The sequence below is a fragment of the Babesia bigemina genome (genome assembly GCF_000981445.1).
Source record: "Babesia bigemina genome assembly Bbig001, chromosome : II".
In the NCBI taxonomy this organism is placed as follows: Eukaryota; Apicomplexa; class Aconoidasida; order Piroplasmida; family Babesiidae; genus Babesia; species Babesia bigemina.
In genome coordinates, this window is record NC_027217.1 from 1,208,731 (window position 1) to 1,230,944 (window position 22,214).

Genomic DNA, 22,214 nt, shown 5'->3' on the forward strand with positions numbered 1-22,214 from the left:
TGGCACCAGGCGTCATGAGACGACGATACTGCCATCGGAGCTGCCTGGCACCACACTTGCTGAAATAACACTTGCTGGCACTCGTCCAGCTGCTACCCGGGCATCCACTGCCGCCGGCACGCCTGGTGAGGGTCTGTGGCGCCGGGTGGAGTCACTGGACGAGACATCGCCAGACCGCGTGAGCGAATCCAGATGGTCGTAATTATGTGGAGATATGCGGATCATCACACATGGTTGTGTGACGTTTATTCACTCGTGGGCATCTCCGGTTCAGGGCATAACGCAAAGGCATGTCAACTGCCGCGCCAATCGCGGCCTCTTGTCGCTAAAGCTTCGAAGGTGCAACTGTTACCCACTCACTGGTGCGCTGTATCAATGACGGAGTACCATATGGGTGCCGATCACACTCATCTCGAAACGGTCTGCCACATCTCTGGTATTCATCTCACCTGCCAGGCGCATTGGCTCTTCTACCTGGCGAATGGCTACATCGGCAGTTTCAACACATTGAGCACAACTGCACGCGAAGTCACTTCTACGTGTCAAATATCATGCAAAAGCGTTACGATAACACGGAACTGCTTAACCTGAGGCAGCTCTTCACATCCCAACTCTAATGGGATCCAACCCATGGTTGAGCTAATGGTTGCATAAAGCGCTTCTTCATGTTGCATTGACCCCGTTTACAACGCCTGCAGATGCCACATGGCGAACGTCCTACTGAGGCATCCTGTCGCACTTCCTCACCCAGCCCATCAGGTTGCAGGCCGTGGATGAGCCCGGTGACGCCTGTTGAGGCGCTTCGCCGTTGTGAGTATGCTTAGACGTGTCCGTGCAGAGCATATAGTGGATTGCGCGGCGAATACACAGGGCGTGGAAGGAATGTATCCCGCTCGCTTTTTTATTGATTGTCCCGCGGCGGCCGCTGTCGGCGTGGCGGCCCATCCACTTTGGTGGAGTACCTGCATTCCACTGGCAGATTTAATTTGGTGCTCTTAGTCGCGTGTCAGGCGCATCGCCAAGGTTTCTAAATGTGAGCAGCGGTATTGGGTGATGTGGCATACCTCCCTCGATCCGGCAGGTGCGATGAGCAACAGGGGATGCTGTCGTGTGGCTCCAACTCAGGATATTACACGGCCCCATTGACAACCGTGTTAGTTGCAGACACATATGATAACAGTACGATGCGTTGTTGACTTGGCTACCGCAATTATTACCACCAGCCCAAGGTACACTTCCACTGGTACCAAAAGGCAGGTCCTCATCAACAAGCGAAACCAATTTATTCGCATCATTCACCGAAGTGTCATCGTATATGAGCTAATCAATACTGTGAGTCGTAGTTCTCGATTTAGATGGTGGAGAGGACTGTGCCCTTTATGGTGGCACAGTGGCACTCCAACGGCGGTGTCTGGCGCAGGGTCTCCCCCGGTCCAATGAGTTCACTGTCGAACCGCAGTATAACAAAGTGATTACTCCGAGATGCTACAAACGACTTGCTGACATAGCTTACGTTCTTCACTTTGCCGTTCACGGAGACCTGGTCGAAGCAGTTGGGCGGGTCCAGCACGTAAGGAGCCGGGCACTAGAAGGCCGCATTGCCCGCAGCATGGAGGCCTATCTTGCAACCAATTTCTCTGCCGTAGGCGTCGCAGACACTGGTCGTCTCAGGCTTGAAAAGCTCAGTGGATGCGTATGTGACACCGCAGCCTTGTAGGCAGGGGTCCGTGGTCTCGGCGTGAACTTCCACGACGTCCCCAGTGTATTGCTTAGTAGTTGTTACGGTATGATGATTCGTTGAGGTAATCTACGGTATGAGAGATCCGCTAGTCGACACGTTGCCAATTGATACCTTGTCTAATGTGTGAGATGGTGGACAGGGACGGAAGTCATCGCGAGACCATGAGTGCTGCTCTCACCCAAGCTGGGTGGTAGCACAAATGACAAAAACGGCATTCAGAAACAGTACGCCGTGGAATCGGCACCCGAGACCAACCGCCTGCAACTCCACCCCGGCAGACGCTAGCATCAACTCATGCCACGTCGCCAGATGGCGCAATATAAAGTGTAAACACAGAGATTGTTACTTGACTACAGAAGTCATTTTTAGGTAAACTAATGCAGAGTACTTACTTAGATTGATGTTATTGAGTGCATTGTTACAGCCTCCTACACCAATTAAAGATCAATCTCTTTAACCATTTCAGAGTTAATTTAGTTAAGTCAGCTTTTTCTGTATCATTCGTCTCGCTCTCGTTGTTTTGATCTTTACTCGTTGCGAATCGCGACTTCAACTTTTCTAGTGCAAATGCATACGGTGGTACTTCAAATTTACCAATATGTGTGACATTTGCTGCTCCCTGTTGAACAACATTTGGGATTTTATCATCATAAAACTTCGTACTTCCGTCTCGTCTATAATCCGGCATTTTCGCACATCGGGTATCTGTCTTGGACGTTAATATTTCCTCATGACCCTCATTCGATTGCAAGTGAACTCTCACCGATCTTTTAATTCTCGGTCCTCCCGCTTCTATCGAATAACCTCTAACGCGATTTTCGCCATTTAATGGGCCTCCTATATGTTCAACAAGGTGCCTAACAGGCTCTTCATTTAATAATCCGGCCATTTCATTATCGCGGCTATTTAAATATCCAAAGGAGAATTCTTTCCTCATCTCTACCTTTATGCCGCTGTCATAAGATCTTTCTCTACACGATTTTCGATTACTTACATAGTCGACCGACACGGAATCATGTTTATATAAGTTATCAATTAGAACAGACTTTTTATCATCGGGGGAGCTCGCATTCACAACTGGACGTATTACATTATCCACGACTGTGTATAGAGGTTCAATACCCACATCTGATGAATCGGCATCCGCATATTCAACAATACCACCTGATATAGATTTCAGTATAATATTGTCATCATCACCTTTGAGTTGATTGTTGGTGACACCCAGATCTGGGAAATAAATAACGGGGGGATTGGTAATCGTCTCTTTCTTTTCATAACAGCGAGAATTGTCATTCTTTGAAACACATTTTTTGGTCCGTACTGTGTATGTAGATTCCTCATGATTTCTTGTGTTATGCATTCTCGCGTCTATGCGCTGTCTCGTATACTTCGATGATATCCGATTTCTAAAAAATGAAGAAATAGGGCGGTTAATGAGGTCAGAGTCTCCGTATATGACACCGTCTTTTATACTAACCACTAAGCAGTGCATCATACTATAGGTTTATGTTCAAGAATAACCGCTTTGTGCACCATGTTTGAAAACATTGACGTGAGATGCTAAACGTTGCATCAACCCGACCGGCGCCACATTACAACAATACAAATGAGCAAAAGTTTCACTACGTACCTAAGCAGATAGATCTGTTACCAGTTGATTAGCTGGAAAACTTGCTGCATAGAATCCTATATTCGATGGCTGCAAACCACCAATCATGTGTTCGTAATACCTTCTATTCAGCAGAAGAATATACATCAAACAAACGGTATACTATAGGTGCTGAGATGTACATGTCAGAATCGAGGGAATGCGTGAAAACCTTCCGACTTAGTGTTCGCAAAAGGGTGTGAAATAGATTGATAACCCGTGAATGTCTTAAAAATAGAACACAACGTTCATTGCATTAAAAGCACGAACAATCACTAAAACGGAACCAATTCACACTGGAAGTTACTTAAGAGCTTAGATCGTGTTCCTTAAGAAAATTCTTACATAGATCGACGCGTCTACAATCGATGATTGTATAACTCACGCCAAATATTAATAATAAACTAACTAATAACCCCCATTTTATACAAAATACACGTCTTCTTCTTTTATTTATCGCAGATGCGTTTTGAATCATTAATAGACCTCCGTAGTTATACAACGTGTTCACGTCTAGCGCACATGACACACACACGGTTATTTGAGTAGTATATAAATGATTAATCACAAGTTGTGCACGTGGAAGACTAAGGAAACGAGTCACCCCGTATAATGTCGTGCGATGCCTATGCCGGTATAGGCATACCATTGCCTTAGATGACGACTTCCGATGACTCCAACAGACAAAAAATGTTGCATATGCGTAGAAAAAAAATCGACCTATACTGAATTGATCAGTTAAAGTGATTTAGAATGATACTGCAATTGCTCGCAATGCCAGCATCCGGGTAACGCCTCTAAAAAACCTTACTGTGTGGCCATGTAAATTGACCTTTTGACAAACATGAGATATATAAGTTGTTTCACACAACATATGAGATCACCCATGCATCCTATGGCAAAATCATTTTCTTTCTTCGCCGTAAACGAGACAGATGTGGAGGCTGAATCTACCACTAAGGGTAAGTGTAATGTTCTGCGATCTAAACTTAACCCAACATCTATAATTGATATGCTTTCATACACATATAAGCGTTTTATACAAATATATAGGATCGCCTGGGGAGCCGTGTTTAGAGTCGTCGCGTGAGTTTTCGTCTTCCCACCCTATATCCAGAAGCACCTATTATGCCGCCAATGGCAAAGATATGGGCGACTTACATGACCACATAAAATCATCTAATGTGACTTGGCGATTCAGAGCTGGTTTCCACAGGAAGTTGAATGGACATCCTACCTCTAACTACGCCATAATAACTTTCTTTGCAAATCGATTGGTAAGTCACCGTCACCTAATACAGTTACATGTCAACCAATTGTTTGATGCATACTGTAATAATAATTAACATTGTGCGTGCCAGGGTGAAGGAATTCGGCGAAATGATTCTACTACGTTTTTAGACAACAAGCGGCATTTTAAAAACTACTCGTCTACAATGTCCTTTGAAGCCAACAAAACGACACACATTAGTACAGCCATCAAACCTTGGCCATATAGAGGTATTCGTTTCTAACGACATTGGATTTGTTAAGCAGGAAAAAGTTTGAAACCGTTGAAATGTCTACAGAAACATATTTCTACACTCGAACAAAAGTTGACGGTTGGTAATACAACGGACACGCACAGAGGTATGCTGCATTTGTAAAGGTCCATTAATAGTCTCAGGATTTCAGGGTTGTTTATCCACTAGCGTTTCGCAACTTCATGACATAACCCACTCATGGAAATTGAAAAAAGGTTTGGTTACATCACACGATGTAAACTGCATCATAAAAGACCATGCATCACGAGGAGATTTGAAAGGTGTATTGTCGTTATTATCCGAGCTAAGATCAAATGGGTTCGCCATCACGAAAGAGAATTACAACAACATCTTAATCGCTTTTCAAAATGTGTATACGGCGGACACTGCGCGATACATTTGCTTGTGTTTAATCGCCGATGGTATGTCACCTGATTTGACAACATATACCTTTCTTATAAAGGCTCACGTATTGACCGGGGATGTTTCTAGCGCATTTACCTTTTACCGTAAAATGGAGAGAGCTGGAATAAGAGCTGATTTGACCGTTTATACAACACTTATAGATGGTTTAGTCGGAAAAGGCCTTCTTGACAATGCATGGAGACTCTACGGTTACATTCGAACGTGGCGACTTATACAACCAGATGTCCATCTCTTCACTACCATGATTAAAGCTTCTGCGCATTCCGGTGACACACATAGGGCCGTCTCGTTATACGATGAAATGTTGCAGTTGAATATTTCTCCGACAAGTCATACTTACGAAGCCTTGATACATTGCTGCTCACGAGAAAAGTGCTATGCGCAAAGATGTCTCGAATTCTACGATAGAATGAGGTGTAATGACACTCCAATTAGGCATGACACACTTATACATCTTCTGAGGGTAAGTACCAGATTATATATTAGGGGCAATGCGTGTTTTATAGGCGTGTAAAAATATTGGCAATACCAGGAAGGCGATGGATGTTTTAAGGGACGCTAGTGATCAAGGAATTAACATCGATGAGAATATATTAGCTGCTGCGATTAACGTGATGCTCAATGACTCTTTTGAATCCACCGCTTCGTATTTCCGTAAAACAGAGGGCGTCCGAAAGGCCTGCTGTTTAGTTCGCTCTCTCCTAACCCTCAAGAAAGTTGTGACAACAAAAGTCATGAACACTATTATGGAAGTGTATGAAAACGCAGGGTACTACGACTATGCGGTGGCCGCTTATAATTACTTTCATCGGTTAGGTGTAGAACCTGACCACCAATCGCACACAATACTTCTGAGGTAAGTCCCATTCCACCTTTTTCCGAACCATTCAGGATATTCGGTGAAAAATTGAGGGACCCCTGTCGATTTTTCGCAGTGTGGCAAACTGTACGAGATAACATAAAACCCGGTAGGGAGTTTTTGAATGTTGCCCTTGATATGGCAATGCTGTCGAATTCAGCGAAAAGAACTTTATACATATTGGAGCATATGTACGAATCAAAAACGCACCCTTTGCCCGAATTAGCGGCCACGTTGCACATCAAGGGAAGAAATATCCCTCAGATCCACATTATGATAAATAGGCTTTTCTGTCTGCAGAAATCACTGTCATACGATAAGAAACAAAAAGACCACCAGATGATGCAAACATTCCTGGATGAGAACAGACTGTATTATGCCAATTGACCGCCAAACGCAAATACGTTTGTGCGACGCAGTGTCATGCACAGCCACACATTGCAACAACCATATTCATAATTTAGTAAGCGGCATACTTAACCGTCATGTCATCATAGTTATATCTTACAGCCTCTGAAAGGCAACCCATGCGTACATTAGTCTTCTTTATTGCCAACACACTGATGTTTTTCACGGGAATGGTATGAGGAAGCGTGACCTTTTTTTCTATGCTCACGAAAGGCACGCCCTTCAAGCGGCATGCAGCAGGTATATGCCATATCATGTTATTACACACGTTCCCTTTGAACAAAATGACCGCTTCTACGTCGATGTTATTCTCTATAGCACGTGTAGCTCGATTGACTCCCCAGTGCGCATCGGCTTTCACTGATACCCACCCCAGGTTTAGGATCCTAAATAAATTTATTACACCGCAGGCAAACTTACTCATCCAACAGTTCCAGCAAACGGTTCTGATAATGCCCGCAGGCTATGCGCCTTCGTTAACATGGACCTAGGTCAGCAGGTAAACGAACCAATCTATTGGACACTGCACTGCCAGTGACAATTTTATAAGGCCCCTGCTATCCTTCGACAGAGATGTAGCTTTAACAACGGTGATCTTGGCGTCCTTCATTGTCTAATATTGTGAACTTGACGGCTTGGTAGAATGTCAGTAGAGTGCGTGCCTGGGTTTTGTTGTGACAAAAATCCACGCCTACCATTGTCACGATACTTGTTTGCGATGTCTAAGAAGTCCTGAGTGCACGCCATTTCAGCTCTATAATATTGGTACCTGGGAATGTTTTTTAATCACGATATGGTCACCAACTTGCAGCGAGGATTTCCTTCTCCAAGCTCTTTGCAACAACGACAGAACAGAGCGTAACGCAATCGGCAATAATTCCACTGAGTGTGCTGTAAATTTCGGGGGTCCTAGAGTGACAAATGGAATTTCTTCAATACGAAATTACCCCTACGTGCGGATTATCAACGACCAAGTGGTCATATGACTCCAGAAACTGCAAATCTTTCGGATGGACAATATCGAATTTCCTTGGTAACATTTTAGGTACTACAATCCACGAGTTAAATGTGAGATTCCTTGGCTAGATGCACATAGTACACCAAGCCTATGGGGGTTTGTTGCGTGTAACGTAAACATAGGTGTCGCGTGTTTCAGTGAACATGATGGCATCCTGCATAAGAAATCATTTCATATTTAGTTTATTCATGATACCTTGAAATGACAGCTTCATTATTACGCGGTAGCCAGACTACTTCACTTTATAAGCTGAAGTAGCAATCTAGCAACAGAAGAACATGAAATAAACTATTATGCAAACTACACTTGTGAAGTGTGGCACCCTGTGCTTGTTGGCCGTGCTCAACCGGAAAGGTAATTCTCATCATCTGTGTTACGTCGTCACGTCTACTACTCACGCAAAGATTGGAGCCAAACTTTATAAGTGTATTTCGATAAAAGAAACACGTGTTTTATATTACTATTTCCGCGTTTGCCACTTTTTAGCGTCAACTCTATGTGCGCTTTCTTGCTATGCACGCGTATATAAAGGAGCCCTTCCGCACATTGTACCGAGTAATTGCAGGCAAAGGTGTTTGCTATGAAATAGTGTGACCCTTTCAGCTACTGTTTTCCTTCATAACATTAAAAATTCTTGTTTGAGTGATGACGAGCCTTTGCTGTGGGCATGATCGCAGCCGCTTGAGCAGAGTTTCACACATATAACGACACCATAAAAGCATGCCATTTAAAACCTATGAACAGCCTTTGCGTCCATGGCGTAGTCGCAGCATTTATACTTGTTATTTATTCTGCGGAATTTCCAACTCTTGTTATAAGCTTTAGACTATATCCTACCGCGGAAGGAATCCAATTCCAAGGTTTTATCAATCAGGCAAGGTTGGACATAGCTTCTAGGGACACTGGCAGCACCCCTCTGCGTGCCAACGGGAAGCGTACACGCGGGAGACCCTCAGGTAGTAAAGGGGATTTAGATCGGTCGTCTTTCGAACAAAACCACGAACGAATTCCCACCAATAAACCACAATGCGAGCCACAAAATTACGAAAAAGGCCACATGAACTCATATACGGACCCCCTGTTGGCAGAATTTGGCATCGATCTCGGGAATATGGGAAATGATGTCTTTGATTGGCTTTGGCCAAAACCTAGCAAAGGACGCTTAAAGAGAGTGAGCATATCGCTAATGACAACAATAAATATACAGGATCGATCAAAATCAGAGTACATCGAGAAGGGAGGCTACTTGCCCCGAAACAACATAATGGGGACATCAGGGAAATCGAAGCTATTTGTGCACCAATACACGCACAACTACAACTCGTGTATACAGAGATATGTTCTATACAATTACGGTAAGGCACGATTGCTACCGACCTAATTTGTAGCTCAGGAAAAACTTGTAGACACGTACAAAAGAATAGCATTCCACATGAGATTATCCCCTAGGTTATTGGCTCGGGAAGTGTCAGCAGTAATAGGAAAATTTGGAATGAATATTCTACAACCCACCGGTAAGTGTAAAAATAGCAATTTGTTTTTTTCTACATATCTCGGTCATACGCACATAATGCAATTCTGCAGGGGATGAACAAGGTAGACACACAGCACCTGACGTTTTATGTCTAAGGAGAACAAAAACACGAGTTTTTTGTATACTCGGTCGTAAGCTTCTGAAGTACCATCTGTTGCTCTTGTTGAGATATATACGGCTAGGCATCCCTCCGGAGATACGTGAGCGCTATGTTAGAGATATTTTGACACGTAAAAACATTGCATGCGCATCTGACATGATATGCAGTGGCATAGTATCGCACAAGATAGCTCTAAATGTGGAAAAACATCTCCACATACAACAGGATATGGCTTTGCGCCTAACATATCCGGAGCGCATGGATTTCATCACGCAAGGGTATCCTTATTCTTCGGCTTCCTTTTTGCAGGGAGACAAGAGCGGTTGGTCCCCTTCTAATCTTGTAAATGAGATCGTGTACGAGCGTCTCAGCGATAAATCTAAATGCAAACTTGTGTACATGGCTGCAGTGATTCATCCTCAGTATTGCTCGCAGATTATTAAGAACGTTGTTTACCGTGCAGGGTACAAGTGTGAGCGCGACCTGTTATTGAAATATTGCTTGGGATTCACATTTTGTTCGAGAGGTGCTAAGGCATTTGTTTCGAAATTGAAGGAAGAACGGATAAGCGACGTGTACCTAATGAAGGCTGCTCAACTCGCAATGCGTGACAAAGCGATTCGATTAACGTCCCAGTCACTGGACCTTTTGCGTAATGTACCCATAGTTTCCGGTTTAATTAAAAGACATATTGAATCAGGAAGGAAGCTGTTGCCCATTCGGACCGCTCGAGTTATATTCAAGCGAGTACGTAGCCACGCCGAGCTGCAACCTGAAGATATGATTCTTTGGGATGTGCTCCGTGAAACCATAACCATGAGGATTCCTAATGCCACGCCATATATCCTTAAACAGGTCAGGATGGAAATATTTGGTAACGAAACTTTCACTGACCCCACGCTTTATTATTGTCTTAAAAATCGAGGTATTGATACGAGCACGATGGACGAGATATTAAAGGAAAAAGGAAGCGCCATACATGACATGGATTCTGCCATTAAATTTAGCATGGCAAATAAGACACGCACTCAGCTTAGGCGTGCGTGGCTAGATATGTCCGATTCAAATAAAAAGGAGATGGAAAGACTGGGTTTAAACATTATTGATGCCATGGTGGTAACGGCTGGTTACAGCAGTCTGAATAACTTGCTTGTGCTAGTTACAATGCTTTCAAAGAGATCGCTTGACCAACCCGCAAAATGTTGTCAGCGTGTGCACGAGTTTGAACGTTTAGGAAGATTGAAGCTTAGGGATTTCAAGTTCAGCAAGTTAGACAAGCTAATCACATCGAATCACGTCTAATGGCTGTCTAACACAAAGCTCAGAACTTAATGTAATAAGCCCCGGGTGCCTATGCAGACACTTGAACACGCCACTGTGTGTCCCCTTCGTGCGCAAAAGGATGGCGGCCATCCGTCGTCACGACGATATACATGTTCTTAGGTCCATAACAACAATTTCGCATTGTATTAACCACCATTTTAAACTGTCTCTATATATCAGGTTGCCTCAAACCATGGGTGTGCTAAGATGCTTTCAGTGCTTAATCTTTGTTTTGGATCCTTGTTCAACATGCCCTTCAATAGGTCCTTTAGATCAGGCGACACGGGTCGATAGTTGTGGAATATTAGCGGTTTTTCCAGCATATTAATTAGCGTTTCTATGCAGCTGTTACCTTCATGCGGTAACACCCCATAAATCATGGCGTAAAGAATCACGCCCAGTGAAAATATCTCACGTTTGCTTCCGGATATTGGGCCTTCAACATATTGTAGCGATTCTGGACTACAGAACGATGTTGTGCCTTCGCCATCATACAAAAGCGGCTGACCGTTTGCAACATCCACGTCACCAATGCTTGACACACCGAAATCCGTTATTACCACACATACATCCCGTATTTCAACTACCGATCGCTGGATTAATGCTTTCTGATTTGTTCTGAAGCGCTGACCTCGCCAGGATTCAGCAGCGCTGAGAAGCAACTCAGGCTTTTTGTACGGTATGTACGAATCACTCGCTGAGAGAAAGAAATCCAGCAAATTGCACGAATTATGCATACACGATTCGGCAGTTGTTTTGGCAAAGTGGAGAGCCGCTTTGCCTATCCGCATGGTTTTGCTCTCCTCTTTGCTCCCCTGGATAATATCACAGACTATGTCACATCCATTATCCCATAGCCACTCGGAATCCGATGCAACCGAGTTGTCGTAAGGAAAGTGCATCTCTACAACATGAGACAGTTCAATTTCATAGCACGACGTTGTCACTTCCGATAGCAGGAAACGTTCGACGTATTCACCTAGTATTTCGTTACAATAAGGGTTGTATGATTCATTTTCATCTATTAAACTACTTTCATCGAATTGGTGTTCATCACATATATAAGAGATATTAACAGCTTCGTACATGGATGTATCATCCTGAAGGAGAAGAATGTTTTCAGGTTTCAGATCCTTGTGCACAATGCCTACTGAGTGCAGATAGATAACAGTCCCTATGATGTCCTTCATTATACGTCGGGCATGATCTTCTTTGTATAAACGTATCATGCATGATTCCCCCTGGTCATAAGCAACATGGTTGGTCGACGTCATCGCGACGTACGTGTTAAGCTTTGAATGGAAATGCAGTAGCTGGCATGGATAATAATCCATGACAATGTAAAAAACATCGCGGTCGACGCTAATTATAACCTCACGCAGTGTTGATACACCTGGGTGTCCGGTAACGGACGAGTGATACAGAACCTCATCGATAACCTTATCCAAAAGCGAAACGACTTCCATTTCAGCGGCACAGAAGCGAAGAGCATTTTGCCGCCTACACGATTCGATGGAATACGCCTTTATGCAACAAAAACTATTCGTTGTGACATCGAAGCATAGCCATATATCTGCAGCGCTCGTTTGAGCGATTTTTGATTGAAAAAAATACTGATTCACTGCCCTTCCTACTACTACGAATCCAGGTAAAGACTTGCCGTCAATCTTTGCAAAGTATTCTTGATGTATGTTTATACAATTGTAGCCAGAAGCAGCGGTGCCGTGACATATTTTAATGGGTGTCCACGGAACACATTTTGTGACAACCCTAATATCGCTGTCGGCAAGTCGAGAGACAAGACCAATGATAAATTCATTCATTCCCATTTACCTATCTCGCCTTGACATTGTGTGGGAGGAATAATGAAGCATTTTGTTCCTTCGTTATATCGATGCTGGTGACCCAAAACACCCGTTGGATCACCACGCCCTAACTATTGATCCAAAGTTGCATACACTGAACGCAACAATGATCCACTGCATATACAATCTCATTATAGCACAGTGCCTTGCAGATGGAATATGGAAACCAATTACGATAAATCCACACGCTGATATGCCATGGCGTGTTATATGTGACGTTAACATCGATTATTCCAAAATATGTTTCGTAAGATACAACGATTATGGACTCTTAGCAATACGCCGCAGGCCTCGCAAAACTCTAGACGTGCAGCATTTTACCCGGGTCGATGCAGCTGTTATAAAAACAACGCAATTATTGAAAACCAACTCACATTAAAGTGTTACCATTTACGTGAACCTAAGCTATGATTCCAAAGCCCTGTGAAGGAACAATCTACAATAAGATGACAGAACTAATCAGAGCCATACGTATATTGCCGTTGTGAAAGACCCCGATCACACACACCAGAAGAGCACACAAATTATTTTTCAAAATAACGTCTCGAACAATTACACGTAGTGTTACACGTAGAACCCTGCGTCGAGCACGGGTGTTAATCAGGGTGTGATGCGACACCCAAAGACGCGCATATCCCCCTCAACTTATATTTTGTTTCCTTCCGTTTACGCTACTACCCTTCCCAAAATTTCGTTTCCCAAATGGTGGTTTTTAAAGATGTTCACCATTTAAGAAGGGTCTGCAAAAACTTAACAAACAACAACACGGACAAGCGCCTACAGGATTTCTTTTTTCAAAGAACATATCGGTTGTGGTACAACGATTCAACACAATATGTGTATTATCTATTGAGTGCTGTAACGATCGGCGTTAGTGTCGTGGTCGGTTTCCATGAATTGGATGGTAACCCTGACGTAACGTAAGTTTATTAATCTTTGCGCGCTTACATAAACAAACAAGCATGATATGCGTGCTGCGTATTGTATATAGCTGGGTTTGTTTTTCGCTAAATGCCTTTTGTATATTTTTTGGCACAAGCCTAAATACAAAAAGCCAACTCAGCAACATAAATAAGGCTGCTACCTATTTTGATTATATAATTCCCCTCATAGATTTGTCGTATACGGCCATCAATAATACCGAACTTCTGTACATTTTACATTTTAGGATTTCACACAACGTTCAGGGGGAGGTCTCGCCACGCAAGGTTGCAACTTCCAGATAGACTTATGTTACATGCTCACGCAATCCCCTACTACAACCATTCTTTAAGGTACGCATTTAAAGCATTGACGGTTTATATTTACCCATAGGAATTTCGCGATGCGCTTTACTGCTTCACTTGTGGACAATGAGCATGACTACAGTAAAGAGACGACACATGGTAAGGCCGTCATTGCATTAATAGTCCATTATTTACACACGCAAACATTGAATGCAGCCTATCGTCCGAACCGCGCTAAGCACTACGGGAGGTACCCTTTGGTTTTCAGCGCACCCAAGTATTTCGTGGACTGTCCAGAATATGACAGCACCCTGCACAAGAATGTGGAAAACAGATACAAGGTTGGTAGTAATGAGCATAGATAAAATGAATTGCACTTAGGCTATTGGTTACTACAATGATAGTATCATGTAGCTTACGTTTGATAACGTGAACCAAAGTTAATGTTCATAGCGAAGGTAGTTTAACATAAGTGTTATTTGCTTGAGGATTTACTCGTACTGTTCAGCAAAGCAATGCGCCGTTCCGAAAACACTAGAGAATTCACTTTTCAGCGCGCGAAGCGTAAAGACGACATCGCTAGTACGGTTGCTGGTAGGATCTGGGCGTGATGTTCTCTTGCGGAGCGGTATATCTGTGCTGGACGTATGGCATCTGACCCTGCGAAGTTTGGTTTGTGGGATGTTCACTAAGCAGGCTTCCTTCTGCGTAGGTTAAAGTGCCCGGTATTATGGCGTGCGATTTAGCACTATGTATAACTTGCATGGGGATTTTGGCAACGTGCCCATTTTGCATCACATGCCCGCTTGAAGGTACGCTCTTGGAGTAATGAATCATAGTGTTGATTGCGGGCATTCCGTGGCAGGGTATAAACTGCGAAATCGGCGCATTCACCATCTGCCCTTGGGCGGCTTGGTTTGGGATATAACGGTTTGATCCCCTTTGGTATATAGCATTATGCGTTTGGACGATCGCTCCGTGACTTTGCACGTATGAATCCCGCGGTTTAGTGACATTCGGTGATATCGAATAACCAATGCCATCGTTCACATTCATTACCGCGTCATATTGTATCATGTTGTCTGTCTTTGGTTCCAACTTTGGATACAACTCTTCAGGCTTAAAAACATCCAACATAAAATTGTAAATACTATTTTTAAAAATGGCAGCCGCTACATCTTGCCTTTGCAATGTGCATCTTCTGGTAGTAAGGGTGCAATACCAAGATTGCAATGTTAGATCCCTGATAAGCATCTCGCACGCCTTGGCCAATAAAATGGGTGCATCCGAAGCAATCATACCCGGATGTTCCCCTTCTTTCATGATCTTTTTAATTCGTGCAACAGGGAGATGAAATCCCTTGTTAGTAGAACCGACATCGCCTACTAAGCACGAACCATCCAATACAAAGTGCTCATTTTGCCCTACTTGCCACCCGATATGTTCACCCCTATGTTCGAAATCTGCATAATCGGCCATTGTTGTGAAGATTCGCAGTTCAAACTCTCAGTTACAATGGAGTTATTACCGCATATCAACAATCAGCCAGATTTACTATAAACGTCGCCATACAGACATTAGGATCAAAAAAGATCGTGTTGGAAAACTACTATGTGTAAAAACCAACCGTCTCCATTGAGTGAACAGACCAAGCCAGACCGACTGATCATTCCCGGATAAACACCGTGCGTACAAATCAACAAAACTTGGGAAAGCTAAGAACTTTATGACATCGTTGCTCGCATAAAAGTATTTGTGATAATGAAATGATTTGTGGAAGAGTCTATTACAATTCAATAGCACATTGGGTAACGTGCTGAATGCGCGCATATACGTCTCAGTTCACCACCAGCATAACAATTTCGTGCAATGACAAGAGTTATCACCATTAAGGAACATTATTTATCACGATTCATGTGGCGCAACTCGTTAAGGAAGGTGTAATTAACAACACATATGACGTCTTGTCGACTCAGGCAACGGCTTGTGTAAAAACTCATTCTTAGAGTATTAATCTAATCATGAAACCATTTGCGGATTGATGACAAAATCTGTGCTTCATGATTTGGACTGTCAATGCGAACGTGTTCTCTTTTTGTACCGTTTCGTCGAGAAGGGCCGCTACGGAGCGATGTTACACACCACACTTGTAATGTGATCCAAATTAGAAATACTTTAACATCCCACGGTCTATATAAACCACATTATATGAATTGCCACTTCAAAAAGTGTAGTCTTGTTGAATTCATTGAGTTGACACGTTACATATCGCATAATTCCTGTTATTCGGATTCGCGAAATTCGTGAGACGATGGTCGATAACTTTCCGTTATATGATCGGCATTAGAAATGACAAATTGCCGATTAGTGAAATGCTCAGAGGTGGATATGGTAAAATATATAAGTTTCCTATAGTTATGAGTTACATGAGAGTTGCGAATCCCACCCATTTGACAAATGCATATAGTTGAAGCCGTGAAATTGTAGATGCTACGATGTTAATTATACAAAAGCGACCTCAGAGCCCCTATTGTGCTCGGGATCCGCGCTGTCTGTACCTACTCAAACATCAAGTCAGAAATGCAACGTCATCTAATGGTTAGTTGTAGATTCAATTTTCGTCTAAATGCATTTTAAGAAGGAACAAATGAATCGGACGAGAGTATTTTTCGCGTATATGGTAATGAAGCACGGGACACAACAATTGACGGTGGTGACGACCTAGGAACATTGGAGTGGTGTTTAAGGGTTTGTGGCAGCATAAGCGAAGAATCTGATATACCACCTCTGACACTTTTAGGTATAATACTATCTTTGTTGCAAAGCGCCAACGATGACATAATTGCCGCTACTCTTGCGGAGAAATTAGGATTCTCACACCTCCATTTTATATCCAGAGTGATTCATTTCCGTAAGAATTTGCTTCAGCAATGGACATTGCAGCTGCAATTTGTGGCACAAGGCCTCATTCGCAACAAGACAAGCACACATATGCGCACACAACTCCAATCTCTACTATTGAAACTGACCGGCAATGGTATGCAGCATAACCTCAGCAACATTGATGATATGCTAAGTAAAATACCGCCTGAGGAGTTGTTAACGGTGTTATTCACGGGTTCAGATACCTTCAAGCTCACCGATACTGCACCTTTTATTCCTAAAAAAGTGGCATTGGATATTGACCGCGACGATAACGAGATATTTGAGAGAATAGTGTTACCTCCAATCCAAAATCCAATTGTCGCCGTTAGTTTAAGCTGTCTCCTTGATATACAAATTAGAATGACGAAGATCTAATCGCAGTAGATGCCCTGCCATTATGGGCACGAGGAGCGTTTAAGGGCATTGCAAAATTTAATACGATTCAATCCATGGTCTTCCATACCGCATTCAACACATCTCATAATATGTTGCTATCTGCGCCTACTGGTATGTTCATAGCAGTGCCACTCCAACGTATTCTAGGTTGCGGGAAAACGAATGTCGCTATGCTCTGCACCCTACAGAACTTTGGCCTCTTTTTCACGGAAGGTCATAAGAAAGGAAAGGTTGTATACATAGCTCCCATGAAAGCACTTGCCGCGGAGATCACATCTAAATTTTCGTTGGCTCTGGAGCCGTTGGGCCTAGCTGTACGTGAGGTTACTGGTGACACGGAAGCTTCGTTGGGTTCCCTTGTCTCCACCGACGTAATCGTAACCACGCCGGAGAAGTTCGACGTAATAACAAGAAATTCGAATTCCACCGGAACTCAATCGGATAACTCCTTTCTTACGAAAGTTAGTTGTGTCATAATTGACGAAGTTCATTTGTTAAACGATGCACGTGGCTCCGTATTGGAGATAGTTGTGGCGCGAATATTCAGGTATGTTTCTCGTATATTATAAAAATCGGATCTAGACTCATTGAATCAACCCAAGTGACAAGGAGAATAGTTGCAATTTCTGCCACATTACCCAATTGGCACGATGTGGCGGAATTTCTACGGGTGCAGCCTGAAAATGCCTATTATTTTGGAAGGGAATACAGGCACGTTCCACTAGAACAGATATTTTATGGGTAGGTAATACATAGTCAGAGATACAACGATTTAGGGTCAAAGATCGCGATCCATCAAGCGTTATGCTGGATATATGTTTCGAACATATGATACAGGTGGTAGAGAAGGGAAAACAATGCTTAGTTTTTGTTCACTCTAGAAAAGAGACCGTTACTACAGCTTCCAAGCTAATAGAGAAAATACAGGCTTCTCTGAGGGCTCAAACTATGTTTAAACCCAAAAAGGATGTGTACAGGCATTTTAATTCGCCACTGCGCAAGTGCAAATATGAGAGCATAAGTAAATTCGCTGAATATTGTATATCTATTCATCATGCTGGAATGGTGAGGAGGGATCGTGATCTTGTGGAGACGATGTTCAAGGATGGCCTGATAAAGGTGTTGGTTTGTACTTCCACTCTTGCTTGGGGTGTTAACCTTCCAGCAAATTGCGTAATTATAAAAGGCACATTTATAGGTGGAATTGGTGTAGATCGTCACCTTAATTACTTAGAACTAACCCAAATAATGGGTAGAGCTGGAAGGCCGCAATTTGATACATCCGGCACGGGTGTCCTTATCACAGAGCAGAAAAACATAAGCAATTATGTAAAGATGCAGACTGAGCAATTGCCAATAGAATCGAGGTTACACCGTCACTTGGAAAATGCATTGAACGCAGAAATTGTATTGGGAACAGTACTCAGCGATTCCGACGCAGTTACATGGTTACGATACACGTTCCTGTACGTAAGAATGCGCAAAAATGCACTAATATACGGACTAAAGAGCAACAAAGAGGAAGACGTACTACTACACATGCAAAGAATGGTGCGTGAAGCCGCCGGAAATCTGGACAAGTCAAAATTGATTCGTTATCACGAAAGCAGTGGCGACTTTGCATCTACCGACTTGGGGAGAATCGCATGCAGGTATTACGTTGATTTCGAAACGATATACAATTTCGCCATCTCTTTGAATCCAGCACTCCATGCATCATCAATATCTCATGAGGACAAATCCGTGCATAAGGTGGGCGTATCTCATACACGAAAACAGACTTATATAAATGAAGAGTACATATTAGAACGTTTGTGTGAATGCAAGGAGTTTGAAACACTAATATACCGTAACGATGAGTTGGAAGAATTAAAGGAGCTCATGGATGCTAGTATATATAAACCAAGAAGGGGTCTGAACCATATCACCACCAAAGTGAGTCTTCTTATTGAAGCTCATATAAGTCGAAAAACATTAAGGACGTCGAGCCTATTGAGTGACATGAACTACGTTATACAAAATACCGGGAGACTATTGCTTGCATATTTTGAAGTGTCTATCTCTGAGATTGTATCCGGGCCACCAATAGGCGACGTTATATATAAGTGGTTCCTTATGTTTGAAAGGCAGATCTGGGATATAAAATGCAAACAGAACAGCGTTGTTTATCATTTCTGCGACCCTTATCATGCATTGTATGACAAAACGAAGATACAATCTAGCAGGTTGCCTACGTTGTCTACACTAACAGCTTCAAGACTTGTTAAGTACGATCTAGATACCCTTATTAATTTAACGCATGCTGAGTTAGCCGACTCAGTTAAGTCCAAACATGAGGCGTCGACAGCCCAATCGTATATCCGATTCATTCCGTACCCTCAAGTGAACTCTTCATGCCAACCGATTACCCCACGAATTGCTAAGGTGAAAGTTACCTTAGCATTAAAAAATTGTTGGAGCGCACGATGGAATGGCTTAAGTGAATCGTTTCACGTATGGATATGTTCTGAGGTTCGCATAATCAACAAGGCTAGCATAACTCTTACTGCGGATAACCAAAGGGATAGCGTTGAGATGTTCATCCCACTTAAAGAAGAGGACAATTATATGACAATAAAAGTATTCTCATGCCGTTGGCTTGGAATTGTAGTTGAGAATCCTTTTCTAACACGTAGACTTCAGGTAGCCGATGATGGATACACAAAACTATTGGACCTCTTACCTCTCCCAACTACCGTGCTGAAAAATAATCACTTTGGTTATCAGTATAAGTATTTAAATCCGTTACAAACGCAGATTTTCCCTCATTGCTACTTTAGTGATGACAATTTGCTAGTTGGGGCACCAACTGGTTCGGGTAAAACAGCGATTGCCGAGATGTCAATGTTTCGTTTATGGAGAAGCCAGCCTCAGCAGAAAGTTGTTTACATAGCGCCTCTCAAGGCGTTAGCATACGAGAGACTAAAGGACTGGACCATCAAATTTGGGAAGTTCAAACGTGTAGTGGAAGTTACTGGTGATTCGCACGCAACCGCTAGTGAGATTGCGAGCAGCCAAATCATCATAACAACTCCCGAGAAATGGGATGGTATTTCACGCCATTGGAAAAACCGTAAATACGTTCGTTCGGTAGGCCTGTTGGTTATCGATGAAATCCACTTGCTCGGAGAGAGCAGAGGTGCGGTGTTGGAAGCTATAGTAACCAGGTTATCATTTATTTCAAACTTCAGTGCAACTACTACCCGGCTAGTCTGCCTTTCCACCGCTCTAGCAAATACAAAAGAAATAGCGGATTGGTTAGGAGTTAAACCTACTAAGGCATTTAATTTTTCGCCGGCAGTGAGACCTGTCGCATGCAAACTTTACATTAATGGATTTAACATAAAAGCATATTGCCCAAGGATGAATTCGATGAATAAACCCGCATTTTCTACGATTCTTAGGCATGACTTGGATGCACCAGTGTTGGTTTTTGTATCTTCAAGGAGGCAAACTAGGACTACGGCTCAGGATTTTTTAGGCCTTATTCAAATAAAATCAGTTAAATGGAGCCGTGGAAACACATTATACGAACCATTTTGTGACGAACATTTAAATATGTTCGTAGAACACGGCATAGGCATTCATCACGCTGGTTTGCAGGACAGCGACCGCACGCGAATTGAAGACATGTTCACCAGGGGACAGATAAAGGTTCTGATCGCTACGTCAACCTTGGCATGGGGGGTTAATCTACCGGCCAAGATTGTTATCATCAAGGGCACCGAATATTATGACGGCAAAACAAAAAAATATGCGGATTATTCGGTAACCGACATAATGCAAGTAAGTGCTTAGACGAAGCATATAACTGTGCCAGATGGTAGGACGTGCTGGGAGGAAAATACACGACAAAGAAGCGTACGCGTATATATACACAGAGTCTCGTAAGGTAGACTTTTACAAAGCTTTCATGTTTTCACCGTTTCCCGCCGAGTCCTCCTTCCATGAGCGTATAGTCGACAGCCTCAATTCCGAAATCGCATCAGGGACAGTAGCTAGTAGTGAACAAGCATTAGAATACATCAGAAATACATTTTTTTACAGGCGCTTGCAAAAAAATTCGACATATTATTTGCATATGGAATTTCTGTCAGGTTGTAACGAGGAATCCAGCACCGATGATATGGCCCAACGCGTAATTTGTCTGTGCCTTGAACATCTATTAGATATTGGCTGCATATCAATAAATTACAACCAAAGTCAAGCTTTGGGTAAGGATAATGTGCTAATCCCCTCGGTAATGGGTATGCTTTCATCTCAATACTACATTTGTACTCAAACAGTGGCAACATTTACAGTTTATCTGCAACAAAATGCCGCAGGTATCGGCATATTCAAAATGTTACGCGCTTTGGCAAATGCTAAAGAATTCGATGAAGTGCCCTTGAGGCACAACGAAGACTTATACAACATGACTCTTTCTTCAACTGCCGTTATGCCTATTGCCAGCGCAGACGCATCTAATCCGCACGCTAAGACATTCCTCCTCCTGCAGATGCGTTTATTTGGTCTGAAAGCCCCGATATTCGACTACAACAATGATTTGAAGTCGGTCTTGGACCAGCTGCCTCGTATATGTCAGGTACCTCCGTTTTTCACATGTATGACAATTTGAAGGCCTTGATTGATATTATTGCCTGTTGGCGTGACTTCCGGTTAATGCAATATACCTTGCTTATTTACAAGCATATTCTTTCCGGAGCCAACTTCCTGGAGCAGCCATTATCGTTCGATGGTGCCGCCGACATAATTGTGAAAATGGTAGATGTAACGTCAGGAAGAACACTGCATGGTACAGTACTATGCAATTTAGGTGCGTTACCACCATATATTCTAATTTTTACACAGAGAACTGGTATCAATATGACGTAAGCAATGCGCATGAGCTCAACGTCATTATAAGCATACGCAAGCTACCATCCAATAACGACGTAAACTACTTAACGTTTGGCGATGAGCGTTCCAACGTACTGTTCGGTTTCAAAAAGCTTACATCTGCTGGCACCCATAATTTCAGGTATGAAGCCTTCCTACGGCGTCACAGTGCGCAGACTGAAACTCGGTTGTTTGCAAGGCCATCTCATTACAAAGGTGATCCTCACTTCATGCGGCACCCTACGCTTCGACCAACAACACACCCTGATACTTTCAACAAGCTAATCTGATAACTTTCCGAT

The 22,214-nt window shown here is 43.0% G+C and overlaps 10 protein-coding genes across 10 annotated transcripts; 5 read left to right on the top strand and 5 right to left on the bottom strand.

The window, feature by feature from the left end:
* Window positions 1–2,159: 2,159 nt before the first annotated feature.
* Window positions 2,160–3,239, bottom strand: BBBOND_0205290 (hypothetical protein; the record flags this gene model as incomplete). Its single annotated transcript, XM_012912103.1, has 1 exon — window positions 2,160–3,239. One exon carries the CDS (start codon window positions 3,237–3,239, stop codon window positions 2,160–2,162), a length of 1,080 nt encoding a protein of 359 aa, XP_012767557.1.
* A 997-nt stretch (window positions 3,240–4,236) lies between these two features.
* BBBOND_0205300 (hypothetical protein) lies at window positions 4,237–4,940 on the top strand (the record flags this gene model as incomplete). Its single annotated transcript, XM_012912104.1, has 3 exons — window positions 4,237–4,354; window positions 4,446–4,669; window positions 4,794–4,940. The coding sequence occupies 3 exons, from the start codon at window positions 4,237–4,239 to the stop codon at window positions 4,938–4,940; spliced, it is 489 nt and encodes a 162-aa protein (XP_012767558.1).
* An 83-nt stretch (window positions 4,941–5,023) lies between these two features.
* Window positions 5,024–6,587, top strand: BBBOND_0205310 (pentatricopeptide repeat domain containing protein, putative; the record flags this gene model as incomplete). The annotated part of the gene is made up of 4 exons (XM_012912105.1): window positions 5,024–5,034; window positions 5,084–5,804; window positions 5,848–6,197; window positions 6,233–6,587. 4 exons carry the CDS (start codon window positions 5,024–5,026, stop codon window positions 6,585–6,587), a joined length of 1,437 nt encoding a protein of 478 aa, XP_012767559.1.
* A 73-nt stretch (window positions 6,588–6,660) lies between these two features.
* On the bottom strand, window positions 6,661–7,032 carry BBBOND_0205320 (hypothetical protein, conserved; the record flags this gene model as incomplete). The annotated part of the gene is made up of 1 exon (XM_012912106.1): window positions 6,661–7,032. One exon carries the CDS (start codon window positions 7,030–7,032, stop codon window positions 6,661–6,663), a length of 372 nt encoding a protein of 123 aa, XP_012767560.1.
* A 182-nt stretch (window positions 7,033–7,214) lies between these two features.
* Window positions 7,215–7,648, bottom strand: BBBOND_0205330 (hypothetical protein, conserved; the record flags this gene model as incomplete). Its single annotated transcript, XM_012912107.1, has 3 exons — window positions 7,215–7,377; window positions 7,414–7,517; window positions 7,556–7,648. 3 exons carry the CDS (start codon window positions 7,646–7,648, stop codon window positions 7,215–7,217), a joined length of 360 nt encoding a protein of 119 aa, XP_012767561.1.
* A 714-nt stretch (window positions 7,649–8,362) lies between these two features.
* BBBOND_0205340 (hypothetical protein, conserved) lies at window positions 8,363–10,562 on the top strand (the record flags this gene model as incomplete). Its single annotated transcript, XM_012912108.1, has 4 exons — window positions 8,363–8,797; window positions 8,834–8,981; window positions 9,015–9,140; window positions 9,211–10,562. 4 exons carry the CDS (start codon window positions 8,363–8,365, stop codon window positions 10,560–10,562), a joined length of 2,061 nt encoding a protein of 686 aa, XP_012767562.1.
* A 197-nt stretch (window positions 10,563–10,759) lies between these two features.
* Window positions 10,760–12,406, bottom strand: BBBOND_0205350 (protein kinase domain containing protein, putative; the record flags this gene model as incomplete). Its single annotated transcript, XM_012912109.1, has 1 exon — window positions 10,760–12,406. One exon carries the CDS (start codon window positions 12,404–12,406, stop codon window positions 10,760–10,762), a length of 1,647 nt encoding a protein of 548 aa, XP_012767563.1.
* Window positions 12,407–13,150: 744 nt separating this feature from the next.
* Window positions 13,151–14,039, top strand: BBBOND_0205360 (hypothetical protein, conserved; the record flags this gene model as incomplete). The annotated part of the gene is made up of 3 exons (XM_012912110.1): window positions 13,151–13,368; window positions 13,636–13,722; window positions 13,763–14,039. 3 exons carry the CDS (start codon window positions 13,151–13,153, stop codon window positions 14,037–14,039), a joined length of 582 nt encoding a protein of 193 aa, XP_012767564.1.
* A 214-nt stretch (window positions 14,040–14,253) lies between these two features.
* Window positions 14,254–15,153, bottom strand: BBBOND_0205370 (histone-like transcription factor (CBF/NF-Y) and archaeal histone domain containing protein, putative; the record flags this gene model as incomplete). Its single annotated transcript, XM_012912111.1, has 1 exon — window positions 14,254–15,153. The coding sequence occupies one exon, from the start codon at window positions 15,151–15,153 to the stop codon at window positions 14,254–14,256; it is 900 nt and encodes a 299-aa protein (XP_012767565.1).
* A 1,016-nt stretch (window positions 15,154–16,169) lies between these two features.
* BBBOND_0205380 (hypothetical protein) lies at window positions 16,170–22,202 on the top strand (the record flags this gene model as incomplete). The annotated part of the gene is made up of 8 exons (XM_012912112.1): window positions 16,170–16,272; window positions 16,313–16,923; window positions 16,959–17,542; window positions 17,578–17,736; window positions 17,772–20,820; window positions 20,855–21,619; window positions 21,655–21,850; window positions 21,886–22,202. The coding sequence occupies 8 exons, from the start codon at window positions 16,170–16,172 to the stop codon at window positions 22,200–22,202; spliced, it is 5,784 nt and encodes a 1,927-aa protein (XP_012767566.1).
* Between the last annotated feature and the right edge of the window lie 12 nt (window positions 22,203–22,214).